This window comes from Dipodomys merriami, unplaced genomic scaffold (genome assembly GCF_024711535.1).
Source record: "Dipodomys merriami isolate MVZ:Mamm:240054 unplaced genomic scaffold, mDipMer1.0.p SCAF_17, whole genome shotgun sequence".
NCBI classification, from domain to species: domain Eukaryota; kingdom Metazoa; phylum Chordata; class Mammalia; order Rodentia; family Heteromyidae; genus Dipodomys; species Dipodomys merriami.
Genome location: NW_027203048.1, coordinates 9,256,666 through 9,278,491, shown reverse-complemented (window position 1 = coordinate 9,278,491; position 21,826 = coordinate 9,256,666). Strand labels below are relative to the sequence as shown.

At 49.9% G+C, this 21,826-nt stretch overlaps 1 protein-coding gene across 8 annotated transcripts in view; it reads left to right on the top strand.

Annotated features, from left to right (window-relative positions):
- Otof (otoferlin) overlaps window positions 1-21,826 on the top strand; it is an 88,267-nt gene that overhangs the window by 20,029 nt on the left and 46,412 nt on the right. For 7 of the 8 annotated variants that reach the window (XM_070025183.1, XM_070025176.1, XM_070025175.1 and 4 more), the window contains 3 exons: window positions 6,817-6,905; window positions 13,175-13,274; window positions 15,602-15,783. In XM_070025183.1, the coding sequence (XP_069881284.1) occupies window positions 6,817-6,905; window positions 13,175-13,274; window positions 15,602-15,783 (371 nt within the window). Of the gene's footprint in view, window positions 1-6,816; window positions 6,906-13,174; window positions 13,275-15,601; window positions 15,784-21,826 lie in introns of those variants that run through there. The other variant, XM_070025182.1, reaches the window with a different exon arrangement.

Below are 21,826 nucleotides of genomic sequence, written 5' to 3'. Positions count from 1 at the left end.
GCCAGTGTCCTTCCCAACATGACGAAGAGGAAGGGGTCATGCCAGGGTTCTGAGTCCACCCTAAGAGTGGGTTGGACGCTCTCTGGGTGCAGCACCAGGAAGCTGTTCCAGGTATCAAAACCCCAGCTGGGCTGTCTGTGTGCACCCTGCCTCCAAATCTCTCTCTGAAACATGGCCCTGCCGGATAGGAGACACCCTTCCTGTCCCCCAGAGAGCCTGTGGCTGTACCTGTCCCCACCCCCACCCCCGGCAGCCAAATCCCATACTCCCCTGCCGCTCCTTGCAGAACCAGTCTGTCAGGGTTCCAGAACAGTCCTGCGAGAGAAACTTCTAAGCCTCCAGCCTCCCAGAGTCTTTCTCCTCTCCCTGTTCACAGGGCCCTTTCTGGGATGGGCTTAGAGACACAAAGTCTACACAGCTGGGAGTCAGGAGCCCCAAGCTCACTCCCATGCTGTGGCAGCTTCCCGAGCCTCAGGCTCCCCTCTGTAGGATGGGGGGGGGGGTGTCTCCCCTTGTTCCTGCTGCCTCACAGAGTGTCGCAAGGCAACAAAGTGAAATGTAAGGCAAGAAAGCCAATGTCCCTGTCTGTCCTACTGAGAAGATGGATTCCAAGCAAGGGGGGCCCCACCTCAGCTCACACAAGGGTGAGAGGCAGCAGGGGCTAGAGCTGAGCAACCTGAGTGAACAGGAAATGATAAGGAAGAAAGACAATGCTCCTCTAACAATGGGGGCAGAGCCCTGGCGGTGTCCCCTTTCCCAGAGGCTGCAACCTGAGAGCCTCCACTTAGACTACAACTCTGGATGGGAGACTGAGAGAGACAGAGAGACGGACAGACAGACCCAGAGAAGGATCCAGACTTTGTGCCTGGGAGAGCCTGGTGGCTACACTCAGTGTACTTCAGTCCAGTCTAGTTTGGCTCAAATATCAAACACACAGGCCAGGCCAGGCCAGGATAACAACAGTACTTGAGTACTGTAATCATGTTAAGAACTACTTTACTGAGCACTTCAAACGTGGCAGGGAGGAAGGAGAGCTTTGCCAAGTACTCTACTCATTAGAACTCATTAAATGGGCATAATTGGTCTCAAAAGGAATCATGCCAGGATTTGAACCCAAGTCTATCTGATTTTAGGGCCTACAGCCACTTGCAAAGTAGACAAGAAAAGACTGAATCTTATCCTGAAGAGACACAGACAGCCTAGTGGTGAATGGACACAGTACAGCTAAAGATGGACCGTGGGCCCCAGGTACCCACTTCTGCCGGTACTTGGAAGTCAGGGGCTGTGAGTTCCATGGGGGCAGGCAGGTGCTTGTCCTTTCATCACTGGCCTAGCATGGGCAGGTGTAAGCATGAATGGACTGGCACCAGTCACTAACGGCCTGTGCCCACATGCAGAAGACAGCAGGAGAGGTTGTATGCAAGAGCTCTTGGCTTTGGCCTGTCAGGATGAGGCGGCAAGGCACAGATAGGATCACTTAAAGGAATCCCAGCAGGCCACTTAGTTTAACCAACTTGTTTTACAGTGAGCAAAATGAGTCTTCCCAAGACCACAAGCATGGCACTTGAACCTAGACCTGAATTTCAGCTCTCATGACTGCCTCTGTCCATTACACATCAGATCTTTGCAGCACACCTTCCTTTCCTTCAAAACGTATAGAAGACTCTCCTTTAAGGATGCTATCTTGCTCACTGAGGACGGTTCCAGGTCCAGTCAGTGATGGAGCTAGGCATAATCCATGTCATTCTCCAGCATGTGGCAGGGAAACCTATCTGTAGAGTCCCAGATCCTGAGGCCGATAGCATGTGAAACGCTGCACCTTGGCCAGAAGCAGCCAGGTCAGGCCAAGCCTGGAGCTGGTGAACTGGGTCACTCACAGGCCCCCGGGACTCCTCTCAACAGGTTCTCCTTCTTTCCACCTAGCCAAGGCACCCACTTCTCTGCTCCAGGGACATCCCCAGGACTGAGAAACACCCTGTACCCCCACATCCCATGCCCAGGGCCCTGGCGCACAAGAAGGTACCCAATGAATACCTCCAAATGAGGTTTTCTGGCTTGTGACTTCTTCAGCAGCCATGTTTGGCTTAGCTGTTACCTGAGTTCTCCAGGGGGACCAAGCATACATCCTGGGGTTTGGGGATGAGATGAAGTAGAGTCTTAGGTGGAGGATTGGATTTTCTTGGCCCAGTTTTCAGGGCACTCCTCAGAAATAGAAGATATCCCCTTCAGTGGTTCGATTCTTGCTGGCAATGTCCAGAAGCATTAAGCAACCTCATGTGTCTGTCACCAAGAAACTAGACCTGGCCGGGCACTGATTGCTCCACACCTGTAATCCTAGCTACTTAGAAGGCTGAGATCTGAGGATCCAGGTTCAAAGCCAGCTGGGGCAGACAAATCTGAGAAACCAACTGCATGCCCTGAGTGCCTTTTCCCTCTCCACTTGCAGCATCAGTGCATCTTCACCATGTGGCTGGAGCTGGCTCCTAATGAGAAGCGGTTTCCTGAAGGAAACCTTTTCCCTTCCGCCAGAGGGTTCACGGCTTACATAGTGTTGTTAGGAGGCATGGGGGTGATGAACCATGGACCCCTAAAGCCCTTTAAACTCCCAAATGCTCCCATCTCATCTTGCTGTGCTCTTGCCATGTATGTATTCACTCCAGCTGGAGGAAAGCAAGTGACAGCAAAGAATAAGACAAGGAGAAATCAGGGTGAAGATGCTGTTGGCTGTCTCTTTTTTTTTTTTTTTTTTGGAAATAAGAGAAATCAACAGGCTGAGGTAGAAAGTGAAGAAGAGAAAAAACAGAGCCGCGGAAAGGCCAGGAGGCTCACAGGCATGTCCAGAGCTCCCAAGGGAAAAATAGAGACTAAAAAAAAAATTCTCATCTTTGCAACGCTGTGTTCCTTTCCAAACCCTGTCACCTGTGTGCTTTCATTTGGTTCCCTCAACCAAATGAGACCTAGCTCAGTTCCATGAGACAGATGTTTGCCTCAGTCTGTTTTCTGTTGCTATGACCAAGTACCTGCGACAGAGTAATTTGTCGAGAAGAGAAGTTTATTTGGCCGACAGTTCTAAAGATTGGGAAGTCGCAGTGCATGATGGGTGTTTGGCATCTGGTGAGGGCTTGAATCATATCAGGGCAAATGGCTACTCATGGTGAGGCATTATACCCTTTTACCCAGAGATGCCGTTAATCACTCACAATGCCAGGCCTAGGATTTCTAACAGCTTCTAGAAATGAGTCTAATAGCCAGGAGAAAGACAGACAGACAGACAGACAGACAGAGAAACAAAGTAAGAGAGAGACAGACAGAGGTAGAGAGAGAGCGGGGCAGAGACACAAAAACCAGTAGAAGATAAATGAACTTGGTTAGGTGATGAGGACTAGAACAGGAAAGGAGCAAAATAAGACATGAGTGAGCATAGAGTTCAGATAAACAGAGAAAAGTGAGATGCATTTAAGAGGTGGAAGACGTTAGAGACAGGAGAAGCTTCTATGACTCACTGGAGACTTTGTCTCTCTCCCTGGAAACCTCTGAGCCGGCTTGGTGGCACTGAGCACTGGTCATTTCTGTCCTCATGTTCCTCTTGACAGGTTCCTTCCTGGAAACACTCATTCTGTACCAGAAGTTCCTGGAAAGGCTCTGGAAACATTTCCAGATACTCTTCCCCTTGGGTAATTCCCCTAGCCCCCCGGCTCTCACTTGGCAGGCTGACACATGGAATGGGCCTTTGTGTAACCAAAATTCACTCAACTGCATTCCAGCAGTGGACAAGCAGAAGTCCAGCAGCTTCCCTCTGCTTGTCCACTGCTGGGGTGCAGTTCAGTGAATTGGCCTCCGTCTACTCCTTTCCCCTGAAATGCTTTTGCTATGGCCTTTGTGTCTACCTCATTAAATCACTGCACCATTTGATGCCTCCTCCTGTGGGTACAATTTCTACAAATCACCTCCTGTTTCTCCCCATCCTTCTGGCCTTTCAGTGCAGGCCTCTTCCCAGCCCACTGGTGGATTAAGTGCCCTGTGTCCTTCCTCCCAAGAAAGCTAGTCTATAGACATCTCCACGCTCTCCCCTTGGCCGTGGCTAATGACTTAAGCTTTTCAGAGTTGTTTTATTTCCCTGCAGCCCCATACAAGCAACTTCATTAAGAAGACCGTATGCTCTGCTGCGCTGCGCTGCCACAGGAATCAGACAGCAGGAGCTGAAGCTGCTTAATGAGGCCCATGGGCCACCAGGCCACCTGTCTCTTGGTGTGGGGGAGGGGGGACATCCATCTGCCCTGCTCAGACCCTCATCCTAACCACCGCAGAGTCCCCCTCTTTCTGTTGCATCTTCCTCCTTCCCGTGCCCACATCAGGAGGCCCCTGATCAGTCCTGAAGGGGAAAGTGATCGGAAGGGGAGTGAGTGCCAGGCTGGGCCTGTCGACCCAATATTGAGTTCCAATGTGGGAGAAGGAAGTCCCACCTTGCACAGTGGACTCCCAGAAGTCCCCGCTTCCCCCAACCCCAGTGCCCACTCAGCTGCCAGCTGAATTGTGCCCGTTCTTGGAGCTCTGGCTCCTCTGTCCATGACACAAGGACTTTTCAGACTCCTAGGCTGTTGTAAAGATCAAATGAATTAATATACGTACAAATTTGAGATCACAGCCTAATAGGGAACAGTCCTTCATAAGAAACATTGCTATTGCTAGTATTGACTCCTGGACTCTTGAGAAGTCTAAATGCGTTAGGATATAAGAAGGACATTTAAAAATAAAAAGTCAGATTGGGCATGGTAGTATACACCTGCAATCCCAGCACTCAGAAGTCTGAAGCAGAGTTCACGATCAGCCTGGGCTATATAGTGAGACCCTATGGGCTATATAGTGAGACCCTGGCTCAACGTCACTACCAACATCCCTACAAAAAGGCATCACCTTCTATCTGCTCTGTAAAATCCCCCTGCACCATCTTTCAACAGCCTCGAGCAGCCCTGTGAGCCTATGGGTTATCCTGTTATCCAAGTCCAGTCCCGAGGGGTGGAGACTCCAATCTGGCACATGTTTCTACCTGCTCCTCTTCTCTTCTCTCATGCTTGGGGCACAAGACTCAAAATGGGGGCACCCCAGCTCAGGCCCCCCTTCCACTCCGTGGCAGCATGGTCTCATTCTGGGTATCTTTGACAAGCTCTGGCCTGCCCCTGCGTGCCACTAGGAATGCAGGTTTGTGGGCATTGGTTTCTGCACAGACACTGTGGAGGATTCTGTGGGAACCCTAAACAACCCACCTCATAATATGGATCCCCACCTAGGAACCCTGGTTCCATCCCACCCCAGCCCTTGCCACTGGGGGTCTAGCCCCCAGTGTCCTCTGGATGTGTCATCTGACCATCTTGACCAGCCCTCTTGGTCCACAGAAGGTAAACTACATATTGCCACACACACCAGAGGCATGCCAGGCTCCCTCCCTGTAGTGACAGGGGACAGGCCAGCTCATCCACTGGCAGCAGATGCTGAGAGCTGTGTCTGCTTCATAGGTGCCTAATCTCTCTTAGCTATTGCTCCAAGGAATATCACAAAAACTGAACCTAAGATGCCATTCCTTCTGTCTGTCCCTTGCTCCCTGAGCTGTGATCCAGGGAGGAGGGTTCAGTGAGGGCTGGGGTATGACGGGGCCTCAGACGAAGTCCCAGAGAGCCACCAGGCTCTGCCCATCATTGGCTCTCTTGGAGAATGGGGTACTCAGCATCTTTTAACCCTTATGTTGGGCTGTGGTTGCTAATTCTAGAGCTGTGAGGAAAATCCCACTCAAGTTCCTTTTCATCATTGCTATCAATTTAGGGAAGACTCAAGAGTATAAATTGAAAAACAATGAGGTGAGCCAGGTGTTGGTGGCTACTCAGGAGGCTGAGATGAAAGGATCCTAGTTTGAAGCCAGCCCAAGCAGACAAATCTAAGAGACTCTTAACTCTTATTAACCAGCAAAAAGCTCAAAGTGGAGGTATGGATCAAGTGGTAGAGCAACAACCTTGAGCAAAAAGCTAAGGGAGTTTGTGAGGCCCTGAGTTCAAGTTACAGTACAAGGAAGAAAGAAAGAAAGAAAATGAAAGAGAGAAAGAAAGAGAGAAAAAGAAAAAGAAAGGGAGAAAGAAAGAAAGGAAGAAAGAAACAAAGAAAGAAAGAAAGAAAGAAAGAAAGAAAGAAAGAAAGAAAGAAAGAAAGAAAGAAAGAAGGAAGGAAGGAAGGAAGGAAGGAAAGAAAGAAAGAAAGAAAGAAAAAGAAAGAAAGAAAGAAAGAAAGAAAGAAAGAAAAAGAAAGGCAGACAGGCAGGCAGGCAGGAAGGAAGAAACAAAGAAAGAAAGAAAAAGAAAGAAAGAGAAAGAAGGAAGGAAGGAAGATGATAACAGGGGTCTGACCATCATAACATCAAAACACTAAAATCAGTTCCTGACATCTGCAGTAAAAAAATGAAGGGTGGTTGGGGCAGAGCCTGGACCAGTCAGCATGACTCTTATGGGGAAAGCTAGAAACACACAACTTCAGTGGGTGCAGGCCAAAACTAGGCTCACCACCCATGGTCTGCTGTTGCCCAGGGGCCTGCGACACCCTGGCTACACCACACTTTCCCAGCCCTCCAAGGGAACCAGAAGTTCCTGCTGAGGTCTAATTGAGTCCTGTTAGGTCCACATGGCCTTGGGAAGCCCACTAAACTCCTCTGAGCACCATTTGTGGTGCTCAGTGAGGAGTGACCTATCCTTTACATGCTTTTCTCTCACCCCCCACAGCCCTTACCTACTTCCACCTAAGACCACAGCTGTCCCCCTCCCCCTCTTTCTGTAGACATTCCGGTGGCCAGTGGCCAGCAGCATTGACAAGAATGAGATGCTGGAGATTCAGATTTTCAACTACAGCAAAGTCTTCAGCAACAAGTAAGTATGGGGTCAAGCTGGAGGGGCCTGTCCTGCTCTTAGTCTACCTCTCTTTGGATTTAAAATAGGTACCTATCCTCCCAGCCTGTTTGGGATCAGTCTCCAAAGGCCTAGAGGTCTTGAGCTACAGAGCAAGGTGCTTTTCCTCAGAGAGCTTCTGTTTTGTGACATTAATGCTCTACCACGAGGTGTTCAATGTCTGTGGCTTCCATCTTTCTCTTTGAGTGACAAGCAGATTTCAGAAAGACTTGAGCAGTCTAGAATGATGGCTAAATACAAGAAATGTCTTGTATTCAAAAATTAATTGCTCATATTGGGTGCCCGTAGTTCATCCTTGTAATCCTAGCTTCCCTAGAGGCTGAATCTGAGGACCAAATTCAAAGTCAGCTCAGACAGAAAAGTCCATAGGATTTGTATCTCCAATTAACCAACAAAAAGCCAGAAGTAGAGCTGTGACTCAAGTGGTAGAATGCCTTGAGTGAAAAAACGAAGGGACAGCACTCAGACCCTGAGTTCAAGCCCCCGCCCTAGCACAAAAAAATTTTAATTGCTCTTATACAGGCTGGAGAGGGTCGTGGTTGAGCTGCAATATGTACCAAAAGATATGGAGATATTATCTTAATGAGGGCTCAAGATGATCTAAGTGAATGTGAGAGGTGAGGGCTCCACTCCTCTCATATGGTTGCAGAGAGCTCTAGTAGATGACTCCTACGGTTGTCTACAGGAAGGGATTCTGTCTTGCCTTATGACAAATGGATACTAGCCTGCAGGAGAAAGTCAGAGAGGACACACATTCAACCATTCATCCATCCATCCATCTACCCATCTATTCACCCATTCGTCTGTCCATCTATACACCATTCACCCATCCATCTACTCATCTATTCATTTATCCATCTGCTCACACATTCACCTATACATTTACTCATTCATCCATCTATCCATCTACTCATCCACTCACTCATACATCTACTTACCCATTCACCTATCCATCTACTCACCAATTTACACATCTATCTACTCATCCATTCACATATCCATCTATTCATCCATTCATCTATCCACCTACTCACCCATTCACCCATCCATCTACTGATCCATTCATCTGTCCATCTACTCACCCACTCACTCAACCATCTACTTACCCATTCACCTATCCATCTACTCACCAATTCACACTGAGTAGATTCCATCTATTCATCCATCTATCTCTCCATCTACTCATCCATCATTCCATCTTTGCTTCCATCTTTCCAGTTATTTACCCAAACATCTACTGAATAAATATTCTGTACTGCAATAGTCACTAGAGGTACAAAAATGGAAGACTAGGGCATAGTCCCTGCCCCCAAGAAGGTTTTCTTCCATAGGAAGGAGAGGGAGGGGACTATGCCTAGATACAACATCAGGACCAGGATGCATTTCCAGAAGATAGCAGATAGCTGGAATACCAGTAGCCAGAGCTCTCCAACCAACATGCTGTCTCAGGAGGTGGTAGCTCCTGCTGCTGGGAGAGAGTGAGCCTTGAAGGGCCACATTGAAGAGGGAGCTCAGGCCTGCAGATAGGATTACAGGGAAGATATTTAGATGCCTCTCAGGATAAAGGGGTATCACATCATTCAGACAGCTGCATCTAGTACCTACAATAAAGGCTGGTAAGAGATACCCCTCCAATGACCCCCAAGATAAAATATAACTGTCTTCTCTAAGGTAAGGTATGCAGATGACTTATAAGGATAGGAATTAGGAACAAGAGAAGGGCCAGTGCATACCAAATGGACATGGAAGAGAGGCAGGATAGAAGGGCAAGAAAAGCATCCAAGAGCCCCTGCAGCTTAAATCCTTTACTGGTCTGCTAGACCAGACACAGACAGGTTGGAAACTCTGACCACCTCTACACTCTTACTACAAACAAATCAGAAATGGAAGGATGGCCTGTGACCCAGTGGATATGCTAAAGGCTCAGCTTCGTTCAGAGGGAGAACAGAAGGGGGCGTGATTCCTATCCCAGAACCATCTCCTCTCTTTCCCCATGTAAGGGAAGGTGGGAAGCTCCACAAGGAAGCACAGGCTGGTGAGGAAGGGTTCTACTGTAGAATATTCAGGATGCTGCTGTCTAAGAATAGGATAAGAGACACCACTTTGTGAAGATACTGGTCCATTGTGACTTGAGGCACTTGGGGATGGGGTGCTTGGAGTCTGGTAGGGCTCAGGGATCCCTATCCAGAAGTCCGGGTTCTATTTTCCCAGAGCCAAAGGAAAGGGCCTAGCCTGGCCTACCCATTTGTTCTATGGATGTCTCCCGTCAGACTCACATCTGATGACAGTCATGGTGGAAGGGAGGCAACATTCTGGTCAGGGGCCCGGATGCCTCATGTCTACTCAGCTGTCTGGAACTAGGGCTTCTGTCCAGGAATCTTGGGTTTCCATGAGGACAAGATGCTGGGATCAGAGGATCTCATGCCTCCACAGTGCCTGTCCAGAACCTTGAGAGGCCATGGCCTGCCCCAGCTTCCAGCCTCTGGGCTGATGAAGATGCTAAAAGCTCTGAATAATTCAAGAGCCAGGAGCAGAATGGAGGCCTGGCCTAGCTCAGGTCAGTTGACACCGGCTCCCAGGGGGATATAATGAATTATTGACAGGATTCTGGTGCCAGGTTGCTGCTCTATTGTGGTCAGTCTGTGGGCTGGCCATCTGTACCTGAAGCCTCCTCTTGGCTGGGTAGCTGAGAATCCAACCTCTGTCCAGCCTGCCTCGCTCCTCCGTGTGGTCCCCTGTGAGGGGTGCTCTCTTTGTGGTTGGGGACCCCATTTGGACCAGAAGAGCAGTTGTCAGATGATTGGGTTCATTTCTAGATTCTTTACCTAACAGCCTGAGGAAACTAAAGCTCAGTGAGGGCTCTTGTCCATGATCGTACAACGGGTTCAGGGCACAAGCAGATCTCCTGGGCAGTGATCTGTCTTGCAGAATGAATGGTCGTGTACCTCCATTGCCATGAAAATGACTTGGCTGTTCAAGGGTCTGCACGCTCCTCCATGCTAAGCCATCTAGAGGAGGGGGACCTCACCGGACTTCACAGAGGGTAGCTGGGGTGGGCATGATCTCTCTGGGGTTACTTCAGGGGCAGGGGCAGGGCCCTTCCCTGCCTGCTTTAGCTCCTGGCTCCCCTGCCCCCATTCTCTAGAGACTCTCTGTGGAAGGTAGGCTGAGGGCAGCCTGCTGGGTGGAGGCACCATCAAGGCCTTTGCTTTGAAGCTGCATTTTACAGTAAGCATCTTTTGGCTTAGAAAAGAGTAAAGTTCCATGAAGAATGTTTTTTGGGGGGGTCCAGTTGTGGGGCCTGAACTCTGAGCCTGGGCACTGTCCCTCAGGCTCTTCAGCTCAAGGCTAGCACTCTACCACTTGAGCCACAGCACCATTTCCAGCTTTTTTCTTTTTGCTTATGTGGTGCTGAGGAATCGAACCCAGGGCCTCATGCATGCAAGGCAAGCGCTCTACCACTGAGCCACCTTCCCAGCCCCCATGAAGAATTTTAATTCATACTTTTTGTAAGACTGAGGTATTGTCAACTATCCATTTCAAAGAGAGAGAGAGAGGGACAGAAAGAGGGAGGGGGCAGGCGGGAAAGAGAGCTGCTAGTAGAACTTGAGATCAGGGCCTACTAGGCACTGTCCCTTAGCTTCTTCCCTCCAGGCCAGTGCTCTAGCACTTGAGCCACATCTCCACTTCGGTCTTCTTGGTTAGTTAGTTGGAGATAAGAATCTTATGAATTTTCCAGCCCAGGCTGGCTTTGAACTTCAATTCTCAAATCTCAGCCTCCTGAGTGGCTAGGATTACAGGCCTGAATCTCTGGCCAGTGGCTTATTTTTTTTTTTATTTTTGAGGGAAGTGTGGAACTGTTAGTATTAAAAAAAAAAAAATTTTAAGTGCAAGTTCCTAATGTCCCAGCCACACCCTTGGGGGACAACCACTGGCTTTGTGAAGTTCTACAGAGAGAGCAGGGAGCAGCCTAGATCTAAAGTCAGAGCCCTTCCTGCGCCCTCCAGAGGCCAGGCTTGGTACTACAGTATGACATTATTTTGTTTGGGAAAGAAGCTAGAGAACTATCCAGAATCACACAGATACTAGATGGTGGAGCTCCCACATCCCATCCCCCCACCTTAGCTGCTGCTGGGTGAACCCACATACTGATCAGGGCACAGGAATGGGGGATTTGCCAGGAAGTGGACCTCAGCTCCCCATGCATTGAAAACAGTGGCAATGGAGTAACAGCCACTGTCACAGCCACCAGCACTTCTAGCAGAGGCTTAAAAGCCTCTGATGCTGAGATCTGTGCTGGACCAACTCCCCTCTCCCAGCCCTCCAAAGCCTTAGGCAGTGAAACCTGGATACCACCAGAGGCTTCTGGGAGCCCTTGCAGGGAATAGCTCCCTCCTGCCTCCTGGGGTGTCCTGTCACACTGCAGTACCTCTGTGGATCCTGAGGACAGTGGTCCTTTGGCTATTTGTTTGTTTGTTGCCAGTCCTGGGACTTGAACTTGGGGCCTGGGTACTGTCCTGAGCTTCTTTTGCTCAAAGCTAGCACTCTACCACTTGAGCCACAGCACTACTTCTGGCTTTTTCTGTGTATATGGTACTGAGGAATTGAACCCAGGGCTTCATGCATGCAAGGCAGCACTCTACCACTGAGCTACCTTTCCAGCCCTCCTTTGACTATTCTTGGGCCTCAAGGGATGAGGACAGATGGGCCTGAGTTCTAGCTCACAGAAGGAACTCACCAGGATAGCAACCTGAAAAGCTAGTCAGCAAAGTTTCAGAGTAGGTCAGAGATTCACAAACTATATCCAAAGCAGTCACCAGCACTACCTGGACACTTGTCAGAAATGCATATTCCCAGGCTGCATCTTACTTGCCAAGACATCCCCTGAAGGAGCGGCCAGTGGTGTGCACCAAACTCCTTGGAGCCTGTATACTATGTGGGGACTGCACCTTAGAAGCTTGACTTGGGTGGTGGTAGGAGTACTTACTGCCATGGAATCGGCTCAGGGCACAGATTAGCACTACCTTGGCCCTCCCACCAGTTGTTACAGTTTGGAGGGCCATCTGTGTTCTGACAAGCACCTCAGTGATTCTGTTGGCACTGATTTGAGAGCTGCTGATTTAGAAGTACAGGAGGTGAGGTGGTAACAAAGCCAGTGTGTGCTTCCATGCCCAGCCTTGAGTTTGGTTCAGCTTGCTTACTCAGTCAGTGCTCTACCACTTGAGCCGTATCTCCATCCCAGCTTTTTTTGGAAATCAAGTCTCATAAACTTTTCTGCACAGGCTGCTTCAAACCACAGTCCTCCAAGTCACAGTCCTCCAAGTAGCTGGGATTACAGACATGAGTCAGCAGGCAGACAAAACTGAGACTCAGGAGCATTTCTCCCAAGGCATTTCACCAGCTGAAGAGAGACCATGATGCGACCCATGCCTTCAACTGTGCTGCTCTAAGAGTCTAGAAGCCTAGCTAGGCTTTGGAGTGGAGGAGTAGTGAAGAGTTACCCTCTGGTGGGTCAGGTGTCAGACATGGCTCTGAGCTTCTGGAATAATTCATCCAACATGGCTGCCCCTACCATTTCCTCTTCACACAGATGGGAGGATTTTTTTTTTTGTTGTCAGTCCTGGGATTTGAACCTTGTACTTGCTAGGTAGACACTCTGCCACAGGAGCCATGATTCTTTTAGTTAGTTAGTATTTTTTGGGGGGGGGTCCGGTCGTGGGGCCTGAACTCTGGGCCTGGGCGCTGTCCCTCAGCTCTTCAGCTCAAGGCTCCTGCTCTACCACTTGAGCCACAGCGCCACTTCCGGCTTTTTTCTTTTTGCTTATGTGGTGCTGAGGAATCAAACCCAGGGCCTCATGCATGCAAGGCAAACGCTCTACCACTGAGCCACCTTCCCAGCCCTAGTTGGTTAGTTTTTATATAGGGCTGGCCACAGACTTGTGCTCCAGAAGTCTTAGTCTTTCTCCATGCAGGCATTTGGGCTGCTCAGTGGGGACTCAGGTGTACCCCACTCCTATGTCCTAACCCCATCTGTAGAAATCACTGATCCTTAGAGCCCTCCAGGGATATGCACCTCAGTCCTAGAACCATGCATGTGTGTGAGGCATCATGAAGCAACCTTGACCAGCCCGACCCCTAAGCCACTGTCTCCAGTCTCCAGTCTCCCTTCTGCCTTGCTGCTCTGCGTGGCCTCTTCTGTGGAGCTGCCCTGCCTCCTCTGCCATTCACAGGCTCATCGGGACCTTCCGCATGGTGCTACAGAAGGTGGTGGAGGACAACCACGTGGAAGTGACCGACACGCTGATCGATGACAACAATGCCATCATCAAGGTGGGTTTGCCCAGAGCATCCCTGGGATGGGGGTCACCTAAGGGCTGGCTTCACTTCCACTTCCTTTCTTCCACATGGAGAGTGGTCCGAGGATTGATCTATGTGTGTTGATGGGAGGGTTGGGGAGAGACTCAGGGAGACTCTGCCGGAGCTGCTCTGCCTGATGGCCAACTTAGAACCCGTAAAGGCAAGCTGTACTTTTCAAGTAGACCCCCTCCCTTCCTACAGTAGCAGTGACAGGAGAGGTAATGGGGCTGTCCTCCTTTCTCTGGTAGGACCCAGCTCAGGAATCCTTCAGGAGACCTACTTTACAGAGTCTGCTCTACACATCCAATGTGGCTCTTCCTGAGGCCAGACCCTCCAGCACAGAAGGGCCCTCATTTTCTACTTTATCTGTCATACCCCAGCAGATCGGCATGGGCACATGTACACTAGCAGTGTGCAGCCCAGTGTCCAGTGCTCTTCCCAACAAAGGAGGGCAGGAAAGCCCTGCTCTGCTCTGCCTCTCTGAGCCTGATGAGTTCCTCTGTGACTGCTCACAGGCATTTGGTATGGTGATGAGAAACCTGGCCCCTTCATAGGACTTTTGGTTAGATCACTTCTAACTGTCACGTACAAGCTATGCATCATCTGCAAAGTGACTAAAGTATGCATTGTCTTGAAGATTGAGAATACACAGGAAGTACTGAGAAAGTAAGCATATAATAGGTGCTCAATATGTATGTAAATTAGTAGCTATTATCTCCGATCTCAGTTTACCCACATGTAAATAGGGATCTACTATGATCCACCCCCCCCATAAGATATGGCCTTACACAGTACCAGACAGACATAGTGGGGGGAGGGAGGAGCAGGACTATAGCTCCTCTGAAAAGTGTTCTGATTGGGGCAGAAATTCCCACAGTGCCTGGCATTTCAAGACCCTTCTGAGCTTGGTATGAGGGCTTCTTGAAGTCAGGGAGTGGGGTTTAGCCACGAACGCAAGGGAGAAAGAGATGCAGAAGCCACGGTACCAGTGGGAATGAAAGGGTTGGAGGAGAACATGGTGGCCTGTATGAAGAGAATACAGTGTCAGAGGTGAGATGAGAAAGAACCAGGATGTGGGCAGTCACACCTATATTTCTAGAATCCCACTTAGGATCTCTACCCAAGGGGCAAGGGAGGGAGGTGGAAGGATCTACTGTACAGGTCATCTAGCTCACATACCACTGACCTCTGTTACCCATTTAATGGATGGGAATGCCAAGGTCCTGGATAAGGAGTGGATTTGTCCAAGGTCAGAGAACAGAGGCATCCCTGAGACAACAGGGCTTCCAAATCCAGGCCACCATGTTGTTTCCATGAATATATTTGGTCACATCAGAGTGGTCACACTGGCTCAGGGTAAAAGTCATCAGACTTGGATTCAGGTAAGCAGCTTTAAATCCCAGCTTCAGCACTTCCTAACTATGTGACTTCAGGAAAGTAACTTAACTTCCTCATATGCTGGGTCAGAGAAGTTGGCGCCTTGACGTCAACTGAGTCTATGTGAAAGCACTTTAGCATGGCATCTAGCAAAGAGAGCTCAGAAAATGGGTGTGCATTGCTCTCCCTTTGGGAAACCCAAGCCTGGACATTAGGTGGCCTAAACAGAGGGAAGACTGTCTATCAGGACATGAGAGCAACTTACCCCAGATCTGTGTCAAAGGCAACTATGTCTGGGAAACTTCCATTCACCATGTGTATTGAGGAGGAAACTTGAGCCTTCCTGTACATGGCAAGAAACTAGAGATGAAGTAGCCCAAAGACACAGATCACTCACTTGTTAAGCTGTAGTCTGGCTTTGGAGTTCTACTTTCCACAAAGGAGAAGCCCAGGACATTCCCAAGATCGCCTCCTTCCAGGAGAGTGGGAAAACAGGAAAAAGTGCTGGTTTCAGAGCTTTCTAGGGAGCCCAGGGCCTGGGTCCTCTCCCAAATAGTTTGGTCTTATTACCAGGGAGACCCCTCTGGTGCATGTATATAGCCCCAGTTCTGAAGACAAGGAAGTGACCTAGTCTTTAGGGGCACTGAATGGCACTCTCAACTGTGTATATAGTAGACTCAGAGCACTGCCCCAGGCACAGGTGACCAGAAGTGGGTGGAGCTAAGTGCAGACAGATGAGGGACCAGGTCTACTAAGCTGCTGAGTCTTGGTTTTCTTATCTGCAAAGTAGAGTGGAGGGGTGGGATTCCCACCTAGCCTTCTTCCTGTGAGTTGCAGTAAACACCCCTAATGCATCAGAGAACCCAGGACTGTGATTGTTTATTGCTGCCCCAGCTACTCACAGCCTCTCTCTCTCCCTCCAGACCAGCCTATGTGTGGAGATCCGCTATCAGGCCATGGATGGCACGGTGGGCTCCTGGGATGATGGAGACTTCCTGGGGGATGAGTCTCTTCAAGAGGAAGGGAAGGACAGCCAAGAGACAGATGGGCTACTTCCCAGCTCCCGTCCTGGCTCTCGGCCACCAGGCGAGAAGAGCTTCCGGAGGTAACAGGATAGACCCTCCGTGTGCCCACTGTTCCCGAAGACACAGGGAGGAGATCTGGAGCTCCTGGAAGGCCTTCTGGGCCTTCACCCAACCCCAGAAGCTACTGGGGAGGCAATGGGGAGCTCAGATCAAGCTTATGGGGCCAGGCCTCCCCCAGACCATTAGGGAAGCAAAGGGAGGTTGAGCTCTAACATGAAGGAAAGAAACGAGGCCTTCTGCCCCTCGTGGAGAAAAGGGAATTAGGAGCAAAGAAGCCTCTGGCTTTTCTGATCTAAAACCTAGCAGTGCCAACCAAGGGCAGATAGCCTGGTCTCCACCCTGGCCCAGTGAAAAGAGACCCAAGGCCTCTTCTTGCCGGAATGAGGCCAATATCCCAGTTTGAGCTCAGTCTGCCCTCTGCTGAGAAGAATAGGTCCATGTCCTGCAAATGACCTGCCACACAAAGATGGCAGGAAACTGTCCAGTCTGCTCTTTCTCCATGTGCTAGTTGTACTAAAAAGGAAATATACTTGCATTTGTGCTTATAGTTCAGAGACAAAGTATCTAGGCTAGTGAAACAGGATCCATTGATACCTGGTCCTTGAGGAGGGAAATGTGTGAGGTGTCAGTAAGTCTAAATGCCTGGGCTGTGTTTTAGAGTAGTGACCCTCCCTCCCTTTGGAAGCTACTTGCTCCAATCTCCTTCCACTCTTTCCTTCCCACAACAAGTTTTCTCAGTCCTTATGTAGAAAAACATGCAGGTTCTCAATCTATGCGGTGGAACAGATGTGTTATAGTCAGACAAATAATGCTTTCCTTCTTTGGACTTGAACCACTTTCACCCCCTCCTTACTGCACACAACTTCTCCCCCCTCCAAGAACACAGTTAGGAATCTCTGGGACTCCAGCCAGACCCCAGTGGCTCACACCTATAATCCTAGCTACTCTGGAGGCTGAGATCTGAGAATCCAGGTTCAAAGCCAGCCCAGGCAGGAAAGTCTGTGAGACTCTTATCTCCAATAAACCACTAGAGAGCCAGAAGTGGTGCTGTGTCTCAAGTGGTAGAGCACTAGCCTTGAACTGAAGAGCTTAGGGCCTGCACCCAGGCCTAGTGTTCAAGGCCCACGAGTAACCAAAAAAAAAAAAAAAGAGAAGAATCCCTGAACTGTCTGCTTCCATCTCTTCCATCTCTATTGTGGTCTTTCCCCTTCCCCCACCAGCCCAGTTGTGGGAGAATCAAGAGAGTCTAAGAGAAATCAAGAGGGTCTAAGAGAAACGGGTTGTAGTTGAGGAGCCAAGGGCTGCCCAGACAAGGCTGGTGATGGCAGATTCTTTGTCTTTCACAACACACAGGGTGGGGATCAAATTGCTAAGGAGAGGAGCAGTGGGGATGTGAGATGCTGACACAAATGGCCACCACTGCCTGCATCTGCCACTTCCAGCTGAGGAAGAGCTGGGTGAAGCTGGTTCCAAATAGACTCAGAGAAAGGACTTTCAGAGGACAGCCTGGCAGCTACAGGGGGACCATCAATTGCAGGGAGAGGAGCACTGGCCTAAATCAGAATGCTAAGTTCCACTAAGGCCCCATAGACAGCAGCCATGGGAATAACTCTCCTGGGAGCGCCTGGAGGAGAAAGGGATGCCCTCTGTGGGAGCTGTAGCCCAGGTAATGCTGAGCCAGTTCCTCTCCAGTTTCCAAGGCTCCTTTCTTTCTCCCTCCCTCCTTCGAAGCTTCCCCCTCCCCCACACACTGTGTGTGCCTTTCCAGGGCAGCCAAGAGTTTCTTCCCACTCTCTACAGAATACCCCCCCCAGGAGGCAACACACTGTCAGGAGACAGTGAGGTACAATAGGGAGCGCAGGGCTCAAGTCCCAGCTCCATTGTCCAGAGCCCCACTGTCCTATCTGTGAGATGGCCGTACTCATGCAATCAGAGGTGTAAGGAGGAACTGAGATGAGACACTTCCATGGTGCTAGGCATGTGTAGATGCCCAGCCTTCACTTCCTTCTTCTCCAAACTCACACCCCAATTGCCAGGCACCAGTGGCTCATGCCTGTAATCCTAGCTACTCAGGAGGCTGAGATCAGAGGTTGGCAATTCAAAGCCAGCCTGGGCAGGAAAGTCTGTGAGAGTCTTATCTCTAATTAACTGCCAGGAAGCTGGAAGTGGAACTGTGGCTTAAACAGGTAGAATGTGAGACTTGCTGAAAAAGTTCAGGAACAGTGCCCAGGCCCCGAGTTCAAGCCCCATAACTGACAAAAAAAAAAAAAAATTCACGCCCCAATTGTTTCTACCCTGAACAGTGTGTCATCTTGGTCCATTGTGCCATTGTTTAGCCCTGTCTCCATTCTCCCTCCCCCCCTCCTCCCCCTCCCCCTCTCTGTTGGTTGTGGGGCTTGAACTCTGGGCCTGGGCACTGTTCCTGAGCTTTTTCACCAAGGCTAGCACTCTACTACTTGAGCCACAGTGCCACTTCGGTTTTCTGGTGGTTAATTGAAGATAAGAGTCTCACAGACTTTCCTGCCAGGGCTGGCTTTCAACCATGATCCTCAGATCTCAGCCTCCTGATTAGCTAGGATTACAGGCGTGAGACCAGCATCCGGCTCCATCTCAATTCTGCCACTCCATCCTATACCATGGGCTTGTCTAATGCTGCCCACTCAGGAGATTCAGCCACTTTGGGCAAGGTCAAGGGCAGAGGAAGGGGCAGTAGTCTTTCTCATGTACCCCTCCCTTCCCAGAGAAGAATGAATTACTAACCTCACGTCCATGTTGCTGTAATGCCTGGAATCAGACTTCTGGTTTCCTGCATGTCAGCATATCTCTACACCAATGTAGAAAGAGATTTCAGCTTTTAACACACACACACACACACACACACACACACACACACACACACACACACACACACACACACACACACACACACACACACACCAGTACCTGTGTTTGCACGTACATCCTTCATATGGCACTGAGGACTGCATACACCACTTGGTGCTGACACTGTCTCTAGGAACCATGTCTTAGAAAGGACAAAGGAAGGAGCCAAAGCTTTAATCTTGCAGCTGAATTCTAGAGCCCCTAGATTCTTTCATTCTGCAACTCTCTCCTCTTCTCTACCTGACCTTGCCCTCCTGCTGCTGCCCAGCCTCCTCTCTATGTCCCTGCCAGTCTGCTCTCTGCTGGGTCTCACTCAGAGGTAGGTAGTGACAGGGACCCCTCTTCTTGTCCTCCTTAGGAACATCCTGCAAATCCAGTGGAGATCTGTGGGAGTCAGGGACCTCTCCCGGATGCCTGGGGTGAAGGGCAGCTGGGCATAGGTACTTGAAGAAAGAGCTGTATGAATATGTATGAACCTTTTTCACCCCAGGTGCTGCTTTATGTGTTCCTATGGCCCCCAAAGAGCTAGAAAAATCCTTCCCTGCCTCCCTTCACCGGGTTGGGCCCAGAGCTGAAATGGTTCCTAAGGCAGATCAGAGGTCCACTGGCCATGCTTAGATTTGGGGGTTAAGTGAAACTCAGGAGACATCTCTCGAACCCAGCTACTCTATCTGAGGTTAGGGTCCCCACTGCAGTCCAGGGCTAAGGCCCAAGTAATCCCTGGTACTGTGTAACACTGGATCCCAGCAAGACCTAGAGTTCCCAGCAAGACCTAGAGTTCCCAGCAGGCTGCCATGTTGCTTCTCCCAGCCTGAGGACACTTAGCAACACAAGGAATGATCACAGTGGACGCTTAAGGAAGGGGTGGAGTTAAACTGAGGCCAAGAGCTGAGCTCAAACAGAGAGAGAACAGGCTGGGGAACAAGACCCACCAGCCAGGCAGAAACACCAAAAACGCAATGTGAACTTAGGAGGAAATTCAGACTCATGCAGATCTTCTAGAAGGTCCAAAGTGAATGGAGGGGGAGGTCATTGTTTGCTGGCTACATGGCTGGGGTAGCCTGTGTCTTTCATTTAGAAAGTAGGACTAGGAGGATGCGATTTCCTCTTCATGAGATGGATGAATCAATTACAGCAGGGCCAGCAGACCTAACAGATTCAAGCACAGTGTCTTGCAGCTATTTGGACAAATGTTGGCTACAGTAATAATAGCAACGGTGGTAAAATCACAAGAGTATTCTCTTTTTTGCTTTTTGCTTGTTTGTTGAGGTCCTGGGGATTGAATTTAAGGCCTTCTATTTGCTAAGCAGGCTCCTTTTTGCATTAGTTATTTTTGAGGGAGGGTCTCACTGTATGTCCTGGCTGGCTCAGGGTGTGTGACCCTCTTATTTGTGCTTCCTGTGTGCTTCCTGGGGGTGACTGGCACATACCACTGCATCCAGCCAGTGTGTTTTCTCCTTAGCAGGGGTAACAGGCATGTGCCACCATACCCAGCCATTGTTTGAGATGGATTCTTGGGCAGATATCAAAAGTATGATCTCCCAATCTCTACCTCCCAAGGAGCTAGGATTACAGGCTTGAGACACCATGCCCAGAAGAGTACTCTTTTTTCATAGAAGACAGCCTTCTACTTTTAGAGAGTGTGGGCCCATGTGGACCCCCTTTCCTGGCTCTAAGGCCTGGAGGGGCTGAGGCAGAGCCCCTGATGATGTGAGCCAGACAGTGACTTCTGAGCCAAGCCCAAAGGGACAGAGCTCACAGTTTATTGTTTAGAACTCCGTTTCCATCTTCTTGTGCACCTGTGCCCCTCCCAGATGATGTACCCGCCCTTTGGGTTCCTCTAGTGTACAAGTACTCTCAGCTTTTTCAGGATTGAGGAGTTCTTTAAAAACAAAATCAGAAAGAAAATCCTTCCTTTAGAGCCTGACTTGATCATTCAAAAAAAAGCAGCTCTTAACCAGGCACCAGTGGTTCATGCCTGTAATCCTAGCTACTCAGCAGACTAAGATCTGAGGATCACAGTTCAAAGCCAGCTTGGGCAGGAAAGTCCATGAGAGCCTGATCTCCAATAAATTACCTACCCAGTCATCCCCAAACAGAGCTGGAAGTGGAGCTCTGGATCAAGTGGTTGAATGCTAACATTGAGCAAAATGAAGCTCAGGGATAATGCCCTGGTCCTGAATTCACAACCCAGAACTGGACACAAACACATTAACAAACCAGTTATCCTTGGAGGAACAGGAAGGTGGGAACCAGTGAAACTCACACTCCGTTTCCTACTGACTCCCAGAAGCCCCTGCTGCATTGGAACTAGCCCTGACAGAGGATCCTAATAGGGGCCCCCACCCCCAAACCAGCCATCCAGGTCAGAGCTAGGGTAGCCAAGCCTGCCTCTCCTTCTTTGCCATTCACTTTTCTGCTCAGCAGTCTTAGCTAAGTTTTGACTAATGTTGACCCCTTTGAGTTACAACTCTGACCCACTGAGCCTAACAATGGTTAGCTGGCCACTGCTGGGCTTTGGTACACTGTTCTGAGGCCTGTCTGAATATGGCATCAAGTCTGTCTGTGCCAGGATGGTGTATGAGACACGGGTAGTGGTGGTCCACTTTCTTCTCTTCATCCTCATTGCCTCAGCACTAGGGAGGCATTGAAAAAAACATTCTAGAAGGGTTACTGGAAGCCTCCCTAAAGCAAGATGGAAGACTCATTCTTCACCTGCTCAGAACGCTGGCATGGTAGCTCACTTTCTTCCCAGCAGCTGAATACCCTGCCTAGGAGCCCCTCTCCCCCTCTCAGAGCAGCCTCAGTCCACTTTTCCTGGAGGACCTCAGAGCCTGGGAGCTCCTGCCCCCTCGAGGGGACCTGGGGATGAGGTGGGAGAGGAGCAGGCCTGGGGAGGGCAGCCTCGGTTCTGACATCACCAGACCTCTTCCTGGAAAGGAGGAGATCAGCTGAGCCTGGGGTCTTGGGACCCCTGCATAGTAGACTAGGGTTGCTGAAGCAAAGGTTATGGAGTGAGGGATCTGTGGGACAGGAGACCCTGTAGGGAACGTGGGGGGACAGCAGGATCAGGGTCTAAGGCTGCAAGGGTCTCTGGTCCACACCCTCTCACTCACATCCCCTTGTCTCCTCGTTTCTTCCTCTTACTCAGCAAAGGCAGAGCGAAGACCAAGGGAGGCA